The 14,410-nt window shown below is 39.8% G+C and overlaps 1 protein-coding gene across 21 annotated transcripts in view; it reads right to left on the bottom strand.

The window, feature by feature from the left end:
* Positions 1–14,410, bottom strand: part of ZMIZ1 (zinc finger MIZ-type containing 1) — a 353,245-nt gene that overhangs the window by 137,306 nt on the left and 201,529 nt on the right. For all 21 annotated transcript variants that reach the window (XR_014586502.1, XM_083843109.1, XM_083843093.1 and 18 more), the window contains one exon: positions 5,721–5,834. Coding sequence is in view for 20 of the 21 variants with exons in the window: in XM_083843109.1 (XP_083699235.1) it covers positions 5,721–5,834 (114 nt within the window). In the remaining variant the exon portion in view is untranslated. The remainder of the gene's footprint in view (positions 1–5,720; positions 5,835–14,410) is intronic.

Below are 14,410 nucleotides of genomic sequence, written 5' to 3'. Positions count from 1 at the left end.
CAGCTTTTTTGTTCTTAAAATGACCTGAAAAATCTCAACAGCCTGAAGTCCAGGATTTTCTGAGGAGAAATGCCATTAAAAACGGTATCATACCATGCATCGCTATCACTAAAAATGAACCTATAGGAGATAGTTCCACCCATAATGTTTTTTCAGCAATTTTCTTCAGTATTACAGAGACCTAGTAAGAGCTACAAGCAGTACAAAAGATTTCATTTAAAACTGTGATGTTCAGAGAGAGTAGAGGTAGCAGTGTAGCTTTGGGTGTACTTTTAATTTAAAGAGGAAATAGTTCTTAAACAAACATGCATGAATATCTCACATCTGATTACTGAGGTACACCCAGCATTCAGAGATGAAATCTTGACCAGTAAGATAGCTGGGAGAATAAATACCTTTTTAATGAAAGACTAAATGTTGCTTTTTGTGGGCAAACTGGGGTAGGAATTTCCATCTTTCAGATGAAAAGAGGCCCTAGGTCTTAACCATGGTGGTCAATCACCCCATTTTTCACAAGAGACGCTCTATTACATTCAGTGCTTTGGCCAACAGCCAACTCAGGTAAGCACATCCTGTTTTCCTAAATTCCTCCTACCGTCCAAAACTGTCCTGGTGTTAGGATTTCATTTGACCTACCCTGTAGGTACAGTCAGAGAGTAAGTACACACAGCTGTGCTTCTTTTCCCCCTTTTATTTCCTTTTCAGGCACGCTGCTGCAGACCCCTAAAGAACGATGAACTCCGTGCATTGTAACGCTGAAGCACAGTGAGAGACCAAAGCAGTGCCTTTATTGTCCTTCCCTGAAAGCAGCTGAAGACAAGTCTGTAAATCTGTCCATTTTGCTCTCAGCTGTCCCCTGGTTTCCATTTTTACTGCAGCGCAGACACAAAAGGTAGCCATGCCCTCGGTGGGATCATTTACATGTTAAACTGTTCAGCAAGAGCAGATCTATGGGATGAGACTAGAGTGGATCTGCAAAAAGGCAGAAAAGAGTGAGACAACCTTGTCCAGCCAAACCAGGGTTATTTTTCTAACTGCTGTGTAGTAATATAAGCTATTTATTTTAAACAAAAGTAAGGTAGTGCCATATGCAGCAGGTTTTCAAATAAAAATAATCCCGTTCCTAAACTTATCAATAATACTAGTCTTATCATAAAATAATCTCATCCCAGAGTGCTTTATTAACTGTGAACACTAGAATCAGAAACTGTTGTGGAAAGTGGAGGCAATTTTACAGCTCCCTTTAACACTATGCAAGAGCTAGTCACAAACCAAAAATCATATCCACTGCAATTTCAGGAATTTCAGAATGAAGGATTTCCATGATCATCATTCTTTTTTTTTTTTTTTTTTTTTGGCCTATGGACAGTTCTGTTTGTTTTCAAAATACCTACTCTTGAAGAGTAACACCCAGCTTTCCTTGGCAAGTTAGAAAGGAGTTTATTGTCCCTGAGAAAGGACATAATTTGTTTACGTGTGCTCCATCAAAGCTGCTAAAGGCAATTTTTCTGTAGCCTGTAACTGGCAGGAAAGAAAACACATTCAAAGCTGACCCCTCCCTCTTTGACTTTTTATTTATCTGTTTAAATGTTTTTGTTTGTTTTATAAATTTATATTACCTGCTCACTTTGGTGATTTTCTATACCAGGTGAACATAAAAAGGTAAGCTGTTAAACTAGCGTCCATCGGACCTGTTTGAACATAATGGCGATGAATGCACAATCACACTTTGTTTTTTTTCTTACAAGGGTCTCAGCTTTCAAGGCTTAGTTCATGAAAATATAATTTATTTTTATAGCATTAAGATGCCATAGGTTTACCCACGTGCCCTAAACCTTTCCTCTTTAACTGTTTGCACTTCACATTTTTTTCTTAGGCCTTGATAGCATCAGTGTCAGTTCTTGAAATAACTAGCTGAAGTTATTCCACCTCTACAGGAATAATCATTAAAAGGTTTCTACAGAACAAATGCAGGGTATTTAGCTAGCTAAACAAAGCCTGTTAACAGGCTTTAACTGACAGCTGTCTGTCTGGTAAATTTTCAGCTGCTGTAACAAATCCTGAGTTTGTTTTTGAGATAAGAATACCCACACCTATTATTCTGCATAGATCATCACTGGAGCCTAGAAATATCAAGTTTAACTCCAGTAGTATCACGTACTGATACACAATAATTATCTACCACTCACAGCCAGTATGTATACTGTGCACAACTATTACACACAAAAAGAAAGAAGAACACTGGACATGTGTTGATGTTGCACATGCTCTCTGTTTTGCACATGCTCTCTGTTTAGCTAACTTACGAAATTTTCCAGTCACTAAGATTTCCGTAAGTGCTAGCATTAAAATGTAAGCACAGGAAACCTTCTGTGACAGCCTACTGTAGATGTTATTAGCAAAAGAAGCAATTCTGTAAGTGAAGCTGGAAGCTTTACTGCTGATGCCCAAGCAGAATATTTCCAAGACCATTCTTCTGCATCCATTCAGGTTCTGTTAGACCGGCAACAGGAATAAAAACATACTGTTGTTATAAAGTGAATCAGACATTACCAAGAGTTCAGACAAGAAGATGGTGCATAGAACAAACAGAATTACTTCTTAAGAACCACTCCTTAGATTAAAGCATAATCAAGATTTTGAGTGCCTTTTCTTTTTATTAATATGATTAATTCTACTTGGTTAATTTTTGCAAAAATATAGTAGAAACGACTTGACTGAGGCAAAGAATCTGTTATACCTGCAGAGCTACCATTAAATTGGCTATTCATAATACAACAGATGTGTTTTGATGCTCTGTCGTTACATCTGATGCATTTAAACTTTGATGTGTGTGAATGGATGGTTTGTTCATTCCTGAGACAGCTTGCCCTTCTTCAGCCATGACATTAATATATTTCAATTTGGATTAGGATACACTGCGTTACCCTCTAGTAGGATATGATTTCATATCCTTTGACGGTTCCAGGAACAGTTTAGTGTAGTGCTTTTTCCCTGGTCAGAGAGCTAACAGAATAGTGTCATAAGAGAAAAAAATCCTTCTGTACACTAAAGAGGAGGAGCCTTATAAGCAAGCGTCTTTAGTATTTACAGCTTTTCAGAAATAAATGCACTTGCCCTTAGGAATCCATGGAACTCAAATGTTATAATGATGGTAGAGACTACTTGTTTTAAAAAGCATATCCCGAAAGTATGAGAATTTTAAAGTAATCTGTTTTTGAAGGTCATTTCAAATACTGGCAAAATAAAACAATAATCCTGCTCTAGTGGTTGAACATACTTTCATACAGATTTTTCATTTTTCTTTTCTTTTAGCATAATCTTCACAAAGAAAAACACCGATAAACTTTGTCAGTATTACTAAAAATTGGCTCTTGGTAGTACAGAATATGCCACTAAGCAAACTAACGTTAAATTTACTTGTGATATTCCAGTGTTTCAGGTGCCCTTCTCTTTATTATTATTATTTTTTAATTTCTGAATAATTGCCCTGTAAACAGACTTAATTTTTATACATTTTAAACATTTTTATTAAATAAAGGTAGATAAATTTTCCTGTAAGATGAGTAAACAAGGAGCCTTAACATCCACCCTTGATACACCTGGAAGAAAACTGTTTAAAAAGAGGCTATATATAAAGCGAGCTCAGATAGAATGATTTTTTAAAAAGGAAAAAAAGGAGACCTTGCCTACTGTACTGCTATGCATTAGGAAGAACCAGGAATTATCACACTCTTGGGTTGTAGCAATGTAAGAAACAATATTTAATGGGAAGTAGCAAGAAGTATATACACTGTGAGAAATGAAAGAATACCTTAATTAGAGGAATTTTACTGTTAGGAACAAGAAACCGTTCTATTCCTTACCATTTATATGCATTCTACATATCCTCTGTATTTATCATCTAACACAAAACAAGCCAACAGGTTAAGTTCCTGTGTTTTTTCCTTGCTAGGAGTATAATGAAATTACACGATATGATAAAGACGATGTTGCCAGTCAGTTCCTACGCTGCAGATAGTGCTTTATTCTGTAGCAAGCTTGGGAAAGGGGGGATTTCATGTCACCCACTTCATAGTTCAGGGAGGACTATGAAGCAAAGCAATACATGCTGTTCAAATGCTAACAGTCCTTAGACAATAAGGATTGTTTTTTCTTTCCTGCTTGTCAGGAAAGAAAAAAAAAAAAAAAAAGTATTTTCATTTCCACGTACTCTGCTAACAAGATGATGTGTGTTTTCTCTCACTGTTTTTCGGGGAGCATTTCTTTCTCCCTTTCCTTTTGCTCTGTGAGGACAGTGAATCACTAGCAGTCAGACCTTATTTTGACCCTGCACTTGGGCAGGACTGCAGGTCTGCTTATGTAGAAAGAAAAGATTTAAACAGCAAGGAAGTCGCAGGTCAGATTTACAGTGTTCTACCATAGCTCTGCAGAGAAATACTGTGTTTGGGTTGCCTAAGCATGCTTGAGTTGGATGTCTCCTTTCCTGAATGCTAACCTCAAAATGCTACCTAAGTTTCTAAAAACTATAAATAAAATGCATTTATGGTCACACACCACAACCATCGCGTTTATTCACGGTTGAAGTTATATATCAAAGGTAACTTTCACTTCACACACAAGCTTTAAGTATCATATATTTGGACTCTACTAACATTTCTGATTTTTTTTTTCTGTTTTTCTGTTTGGAAGTACGATATACGCCTTCTTGTATCACTGGATTTATTCAAACTTTTTGGCATAGAAATCTGAGGGATGCTATACACTTGAGCACACTAAGATGGAGCCATTCCTTAACATTTGGATTTCTGCAACTAAACCTCAGTCTCGTTGTCTGTTTTATATACATCACTTACAGACTGCGTGAGAATAATCCATGAGCTTTCACTCCCTCCCAACAAGAACAAAGATGGTCTCTCCATTAATGATTTTAAAATTTCTGACTCCTTCATCACTATTTATGTGTATCATCTTGTTCTGCACATCGCAGCGAAGCTTTTGAACTCTCCTAGTCCAGACAGAATTTAATTCCTCTAAAGTCTTGACTCTACATAATAATTTTGGACTGGAACCCACAGCTGAATGCATAGGAAACAGAACATTACAAAAAAAAAGTCGTGTACAAAATACGTTTTCTGTACATTATAATAAAGTTGCTTTAGGAGCTACAGAAGTCTTAAGGAATGAATGGAAGGAAAAGCAACAAAGTCAACAAAACTGTTAAAATTACTATGTCAGGATTAGACCTGCAGTCAAGATATGCAACAAACCAAACCCAACAGGCAGAAACACTGTTCAGCTGGAGGTTCAGCATGCTTAAGATAGAAGACATGTAGCCCTCCAAACCCACCAAAAATCAAGCCATGGAAAATAAAAGCCTGAGAAATCTGTTAAATCCATAAGAAGATAACTTGGTTGGCAATCTCAAACCATGAAAATGAATAGTGTATGTGCATGTTAGGTAACCTAGCTTGTGCTAGGTATTCTGTAATTTATTCCCCCCCCCCCTTTCTTTTTAATGATTTAACTTCTTGCTACTGAATTTTGCTTCCTGTGCAGTAAAAGAATCAAATAAACAGTCGTTAGGGTCTGCCTTCATGTGTTTAAGATAAAAGGGTGAAAACCACAAAATGCAGACACTGAAAATCAAGCTCCCTCAGCCACAACGTACGGTATAAACCAGAGGATAAGAACTGCTGCCACAGGGGGAACGGACATACCGTCAAACAACCCATCAGGCTCTGCTCAAATGGTCTCTGGAAGGCTCTGGGGTCACCACACCAGTCCAGGAGCTCCGTAGCTGCATTATGGAAGTTTGCAGGGTTCTGTAAGTGCTGACAAGGGAAGATGGAGCAACACAGTAAATAATATACATAAGTGCTGACATTCAGTTTCCCACATCACATTAATGCAAAGTTTGGAAACTAGGAACAGCATACATTTTGGAAACAAAACCAAAAATTGTATAGAGAACACAGAAAATCCTACTTTAATTCATTCTCATCAATACTGATGCAGGTTTCCTAATTTTCTGATATGAACTCGTTAGTTAGGCACAAGGTAAGCTGGAATACCAGAGCTCCTCTCAATTTCTTCCTCCAAAGCATTACCTCTCACATCTGCAACCTGTAATGGGTTCTGCTTGGACACCAAAACTGCCCAAGTCCAAATTCAGGGAAATTCCAGTTTTGCATTCAAAGTTCTTGCCTTGGTCTCGCAGCCATGCCTTCCAATACTCGTGTTTCATCTTTGCCTGCCAGCAACATGACAGTCTCAGAAAATACCAGTGACAGAGCAAAGCGCACACACTATACTGGTCCCTTCCAGGGATTTTGGTTTCTGTATATCATGATGTATTGTAATGAGCAATTGGGAGGACCAACTCTGGGATGACAAAAACAGGAATTGTTCTTGACCGAAGCGTGGCTGGGATGCTGCCACAACTGAAAATGTGAAAGCACTAGCAAGCATGTAGAAATCTCAGAGTGAAATTCTACTTCTGAAGAAGCCGGCACAATTTCAAGAGGGAAAAAAAAAAGTTTTTTATTTTAAAATTTGCACGGGAAATGCAATTTTAACTGTTACACTCATTTCTGGTTTTGTATTGAACAAGCTGTACCCGTATTTTTTTGAAACATTTAGCAAACTTACCTGATACCATAACTGACAGTATCATCCTTCACTGTGCTATACTATCAAAGTGTTCCAACATTTTAGCAGGTGCAGAGGGAGGGTATAGGAAAGAAGGAATTTAATTTATATGAATAGTATTGCTACTAAATTCTGCAATTCTGGTGATGCTAAGTGTTTCAATGAAAACTCCAGAAACAAGAAGAAAATAGTGTATTTAGGAACTGTGAGTATCTTTTTTAAAAGTGGGTTTGCAATTCTTGAGATAACTGAGAAAAACATGAAAACGATGATCATTTTAAGAGGAAGGCACAAAACCCAAAAGTATCATTTTTAAAATACATCCTTAGCTCTGAATCAGTCACATACTGCTCACTTCTAAGCATCTGAATTAACAATAATGTTCACAACCCGGTTTTTTTCCCCCCTCTTCCCCTGGTGCCTGAGAAGCTGCATATAGTAACTCTACCATAAACAAAGGGAAAAAAATTGCTCCTATGCTAGGTTTTAAGGAGTTTGTAAACTTTTGTATCATGTTGCTGGAATTCTTGTTCTACGAAGGCTCTTGGTCAGAGGCCTTGTTTTTTAACAAGAGATGACTGACAGGCGTGGCACAGATTCTTAAAACACTAGCAGGATTTGAAAAAGCAGACAAACATTGTGCAATGTCATTTTTTCCTCTGCTCTACAAACACGGACTAAAGCTCACACTCCCATCTCAGTGGACAGCTTCACCTAAGGTGCACATCTGAGTAACACGGCTCTGCCAGCTCCCTGTCTCATTGGTGGAGGAATCAAACTATTCTGCGTACAGATGAAAGAAAAGAATCCAAATAAATAAATTTAAGAAACCATACTTTAAGGCTTTTTGCACAATGGACAGGGCCAGCAGTTTGACTTAGGAATCTTCTAAGTAAAAAAGAAAAGGATGCTTTTTGCATTTAGACCCCCAGAGAAGTGATTGCCTGACACCAAATCGCTCAGTGTACGCTGCGCCTTCAGTACTCCATCTGCAGGGGAAACAGAAGCTGCTTCAAAACCCTCTACAATATTGCATGTAAGCTCTGCTGCAATCAAACATACTGTTTCCAGAAGGCAACAAACGCATGTAAGCTGGTGAACAAAAAGCATTGCACTGAACACATGCTGCACGGGTAGGACACAAATCGCAGTATTAACCGAGCCATCTCAGTAGGTGGGGAAAAAACAGCAACAACAACAACAAAAAAATACCACAGAAAAAAACAACTACCCCTTCCACACAGAAACAACCCATGGAAAAATTCACTGAAAGCTACCCAACTCTGTACTTAAAATTGTCTTTGAAAATCCTTCCTTCTTTGTGAAGTGAATTGAGATCTGCTGATGAAAAGTGCTAAACGTGAGCTAGATATTATTTACTTTCACTGTTGTTACTGTTTGCCAGCTACACACGAAATCTTCCATTAACACTTCCAATGAAAGGTCCCCATTAAGAAACAGACGACATACCTGAATGCAAAATAATATTTCACAGGTTTAGGCTAACAAATGAAAAGCAGAGAGGAACCTCACACATAAGGCTTAATTTCAGCTTAGCATCACATAATGCTGATTTCTACTTAGCGTGACACCACTGAAAAGCAGTATCTCTTTCATAGAGCAAAAGGTCCAAAATATACTGATTTTGCACTTCCCTCTGGAAGGAAAGGCTCGTTTTACTTGCCTATGTCAAAGCAGGGGTGACCTCAATGACTCGATTGTGCTGTTTTTTCTGTAACTCTCCATCAAGGGATTTCACTGCACTGGGACAGAACGCTACCCTAACCCACCTGCTAAATACAGAGGGGATGCTGAAATCCCGTCGTCTTAAATGCTTCTGCACAACTGAAATTAGTTTAGAAACTAGTTGGGCAAGATAAGCAATTCTATTAATTCCATTAGAGGCTAAAGAGCCCCAAACAAACCAGAAGAGGTAGGCAGAATACCAGTGGTTTCAAACTCTGTGGAGAGTACTCAAGTAGTGCCTGTGGTGCTAGAAAAGCTGACCCTGCAGGGACACTTCTATCAGTTACACATAGTTCCTTCTGTGGCATATTCCTCGCAGTTCTCTGATTTTCTTTATATTTTAAATTAATTTTTTCATCAGATTTTTCTTTCCCAAATTGCAGAGGACAAGGTTACTTTTCGAGGGTAAGTGCAGAAAACAAAGAGAAAACCCAGCCTGAATCAAAGCACAAAAGCAGGTGCGATTTCTTCCCTGAGTTACTTAAGAAAACATTCCAAATGTCTACCATGATTTTTTATTTTTTATTTATTGACAGCTTAAACGCTGCACCCGGGGCAAAAAGCACTAATGTCATTCACGCCCTCACAACAAAAAGGCTGCTTAAGAAGGATATTATTACATCTGCTATATTCACCGAACAAGAAATTAAAGAGATTTTCTTAGCTCTCGATCCAAGAACAGAAGTACAAAACAAAGCTTCTGCCAGACCCATCCATCAGCTCTCTGTGAAGCATTTCCCATGCATGGCTCCATCCTCTTCAACTGAAATTATTGGCAGCATCTTGACAGAAGGAAGGCGTGAGCCTGGAAAGTCTAGTCTGAAACTGTGCTTCATGTAAACAAGGAAAGAATTCACCTCATTAATAGACGACTTGAAAAAAGTGACAATGAACCAGAGCTTGCTATGACACACCTTGGTATGTCTTCAAAGCTACTAGGAGTGAATGTAATAATGAAGGGTCATGTAATATTACCTCGCTTGCAAGCAACAGTTATCAACGAGTAGAGAAAATTTGTGTGAACAAAATCTGAAGTAGGGATGAACAAAGCCAATGAACTGAATGAATCAGTTATTTACCAGATTGGTTGCAGTATCATCTGCTTTTTAGAAAGCTATTAGTGAAACATGACGATTTCTGTTATTACAAAACCTAACAGAATTTTCAGTGTAATCAGTTATGACTCTGAAAGATTAATATTTTCTTACCCTGAACGGAACAGAAATCACAGAAATACTTGACGCATGTGAGTGTGTCATTATTGCAGGGATCACCAGGTGGTGCTTTGAAGAGACAGTCTTCCGAGTCATTTATTTTTGGTATTGGAAGGAACCTTGTGTTCTTTGTAGCACTTGAATTAACAGGCTGGTGTAGGGGGATGGAGAAAACAGCAAAGAAGCCTGCTCACCACTGTACTGCATCCCACAAGAGAGAACTGTACCAGCAAAACTCCCTTCCAAGGACTGGACTGGATTCCAGGGAAGACAGAAAAGTCTACCTGCTGCTCGTGACCACCTCTAGCTGAAACATTTTATTTACGTAAAGAACAGACCGCCTTTGTAAATTCGCATGGGCATACGGGCAGCTGATGCAGGTACATTAGGACCACATTTATTAGCTCTCACAGCAACTGCCTGTGTGCCTGTTCCATGGTTTGCTGCTATGTGCTCACCCAGGGGAAAAAACACATTCACATGGGGAGTTACATGGAACAGCTGATACACAGCAATTTTTAGTACAAATGTTAGAAAATACAGCCACTTCTTGAAATTGCTACTCTCTTCCAATTAAAAGGTGACTACAAACTCCTGATAAGCAACAAAACTCAGGAACAGAGACAGAACTATATGCTTCATACCATACATGTGTGAAATAGGCTTATGCAATAAAGATCTCTCTCTTTTTTTTTAAGGATACTAAAGCACGATCGAGTACTATCTGTCTGTCTGCACACCCACACCACAGTGGGTGCAACCCACTTCCTGCAACCAAAGACTCAATGTAATTTTAGAGACAGAAACCAATTATCCACATTGAAATATGGCAAGGACAACAGCCTTATCTCCTCTAAATATAGAAGACTGCAACCCAGATGTACACTAGCGTATCTTAGAGAGAAGAGTCTAGGAAGTAATGGAAGAGCAGCAGTCAACATGAAGAACAATTACAGAGGGTTAAAGCTATCTCATGCGTACATCAGGAAATGCTAACATGACAGCAATGGTATGGAAAGTGAATCATTTAAACATGGAATCCATATGTTCCAAGTTGTTACTGTAGAAAACAAATGTAGAATTTCAATTTACAAACTGTGTATTTCTGGTGAAGGATTTTTTTTCCCCTCTTTTCTTTGGAATAAATCAGACTGAAGCCACAGCCCTAATTTGCCACAACTTAACCTATTCAAAATGAGATGTCACGCAAATAAGTTTTTGAGCAGCAAACTGCTTAACTATGCTAAACAAGTTATTGCATTTATTTACGTGATGTCGCACCAAATTATGAAGGCTGACTCAAGTTGTCTGTTTATTTTGCCGAGTTACGTCTGCTCTGTGTCTCACTCCCTGATTTAATTGAGCTGCTGAAGATAATATAACTTATCACACAGACACGTTGCCATGTTGCTAGATTCTAGGTTAATTAACAGTAGCCTACAGTCACTGCATTTCTCACATGGTTAGCCACTTGGACCCTGTCTACTGTCTAGCTTCACTAATCAACGAGTCTGGGAATTTTACGCTAGCAAGAGAGTACACCAGCAGCAGACGGAGATTTGACTGTGCAGAAAAAAGCCCAGCTCGCTGGTCGGGAGCCCTTCCTTCCCTCTGAAATTAACCCGCTGTTACGAGGCGTGCGCTAATGCCAGACTTCTGGCAAAACTCAGAGTTCTCAAATCAGGGGAATTAAATCTCGGGGGCAGCTGCCCTCTGGCAGGACAGAAAGCTGTGGCCACCGTACCACAAGCGACACCAGCCCAGGCGTGCTCCTACCACAGCCCTGCGCCCTCCTGCACACACACTGCGCGGCATGAGGGAAGGCGCAGAGCGCACGGGCCAGCAGCAAACCGCACGGGAGCAGGCACTGAGTACGATACACCATCTCTTCATGCTGGTATTGGACTGAGGCTGACCTGGAACTAAGGATGCATCTCCTCAATATGCTCAGTCTCACGGTAGGCTGCTCCCGAGAGCTTCTTCCCCTGAGCTGTGTACTGACACCCCTATCAGTGCATCAGACTGAGCTTGCTGTTCTTCCCATAAACTACCCTTCCAAGTACTGATTTTCGGTCATCTCTTTGAGCGAGGCTCCCTGTGTGCCCACGAGGCCATCAGACCTGACTCAGCGGTGGTGGCAAATATCAGGTGGGGCTGGGGAGGGAGCAGGACTTCCCTGCTCCCAGCAGCCCACACTGGATTAAACGTGGAGTCCACACTTCGGATTAAATGCATCATGACACTTCTCCCAAAGGTGGAGCTATACCATCAATGTAAGAGGAAGACAAAGTTAAGCTCACAGCATATATACACACATTCCTCCTGCCTCACAAGCCCCTCCACCGTTTTCAAAACACTTCTAACTAATAATAATGCTTCAAAAACTTCTAATTCTTTTAATCCAGAGATTTTTTTATTAGTGCTATTACTAATATTCCTTTTTCTCCACAAAGCACAATGCATATGAAGAGAGGTGCCAAAAGAAAATGATGATTTTCAGTGTTCTGATACTGTACATATATCCTCTGGAATCATTCCTCAGACTTCAGCGGAGTTATTCCTAGTTTGCACAACAGGTTCATCTATGAATTCTGCAAAATTTGTCTTTTACAGTGCAACACATCTAGAACTTTGGTCATATAAAACCCAGTATCAAATCCATCTTTCCAAATCATAAGCTAGTTCTCCAGCGTGCTCCAAGTTTTGCAGAGAGCTCATAGTAACTGAAATGCATGCACACTACTCTGAAGTTCATGGGATCTATTTGCAATTTTTAACTGTTGGCACATTTTCAAACTTTTCTCCACAATAATCCAAGTTTAAATTCTCACAGGATTGTAAAATCTAGAGATTTAAAAGTAAAGCACAACATAGGAAAATTATCAAATTTTATATATAAAATTAGGATGCTCAAAACTATTAATTCAGAAAATGTAGTTCCTTTGGAGGTAAATCAATTGACCCTGGTTGAGGAAGGAGCTGACCTCTTACATGCCCACTCTCTTACATGCCCACACGACTGCTGTACCTCTGGCATGTAGCGGCTCTGCTCACTGAGAAACACAATTTGGTGTCCAGGCACTTTAGCAGATTCGACCAGGTAGTTCAGACTATTTTTTGTCTAGCTTAATATTCAGCTGGACATGCTTGCAATCAGACATAATGCAAACGTATCGCTGCACTGAATGGGAGGGGGGAGAGGGCTGTTGGAAAGAAAGGGGCAGGGAAGGAGCAGAGAAAAGAAAGATTACGTGCCCTTCAGCTGGAGCAACACAGGAGCAGAATTAATGTGGTTCTGCATGTTGGGGAAAGGGAGTTCAGCCTGGAAAGAAAAACCCACCACATATCTAAAGAATGTAAACAGGATTCCTGGTCCCTTGATAGAGAGTAACCATGGGGAGACAAGGCGTTCTTCGTGCATTACTCAGCACGCAAATATGCTCCCAGCAAACCTAAACTCGATAGATCGTCAGCACCACAAGCAATCAGTAGAGGACCTGCAAATCAGCAACAGTCACTTGCTGTAATGCATTGATTGTGCCATCATTACTGTACAACCTCAGCAGGCTCCCTGAGCGAGCCCAGCCGTGAGCCCCTCTCCCACGCAAAGGCATCTCCTTCAGATCCCCATCCACGAGGCATTTTCTCTCCCGCTCATGCCCTCCGCTGGCTGCAACAGAGCTCAAGGGGTGTCACAGAAATATGGGACATTAAGCGAGGATGTGCTTTAAAAGTAGAAAATGTCATCACCCAAAATAGGTGGCTTCTCTATTTTTTCCTAGTCGTGTAATGTGATTATAGAAAGGCCATCTACGTGAGCAGCTATACTCAGTATATTAAAAACTCATCTGCAGTGAAGATTCAAAACAAATGGTCTTTTCTTTTTCAAGAGGATAGAGGGGAGTATTGAGCTATTTACTTTCTTTTGGGAGAGTGATTTTTGTTTATCTGGATATGGTTATATGTAAGTTCAATTCTCTACAGTACCCTTCAATATCAAAGATTGTTTTATTTATCAAAAAATTAAAAGGCTCAAGCTGTGCATTTTGTATCCAGATAATTTCCCCCACCCCCAAATTTAGTATTTGTGAGATTGAGAGATCCCTAATGAATAGAATTATCTTGCACTTACATGGTTCATTCCATTGTAGGCTTTATAAATATTTTATTAAGCTCACATTTTGAGAGGCACTAGATACACTGAGAGAGAGATTAAAACCATGTTAGTCATGGCTTCTTGTAAAATCAGAGTGAAAGGGGAATCACCTCTGCCCCACTTGTCCACTGCAGCTTCTCTTTCAGGAGAAACAAAACCAGTAAATACTGAGCAAAGCCCAGCTCCTCTTTACCGGAGGGTTTAAGTATGTGAAAATACGGGGTGAAATGAGGCTGGGAATCAATGCGGAAGACGGGAGATCACACGAGGAAAGGAACAAATAGAAAATACGGGATTCGCTAAACTGCAAAAAGGCAAGGTGTTCAGTCACTTACTGCGTAAGCAGTAACGGAATACAACCTGTATTAATGCAGATTTCCATAGATGCTTCATTTACACATGCCAATATAAAGTGTGAGTTTAAATCAGTAGTGGTTTCAGAAAAGGTAAATGCCTGGTGAGTGAATAGCCTTGGTCTCCTATACCACGAGACCTGCAAGGAGGATTGCACACACGTGCATGTACCGCAGGAGGAAAGAGAAGACACCACAACGTTGATGTGTCTGTTTGTTTTACAAAGCGTCAGAGGTGGACTCAACACCCTGATCCTCAAGCACCCCACGCAGAAGAGCTAAACTAAGAA

Source organism: Anser anser (genome assembly GCF_964211835.1).
Source record: "Anser anser genome assembly, chromosome: 7".
Taxonomy (NCBI): Eukaryota; Metazoa; Chordata; class Aves; order Anseriformes; family Anatidae; genus Anser; species Anser anser.
This window is presented reverse-complemented; position numbering and strand designations above follow the sequence as displayed.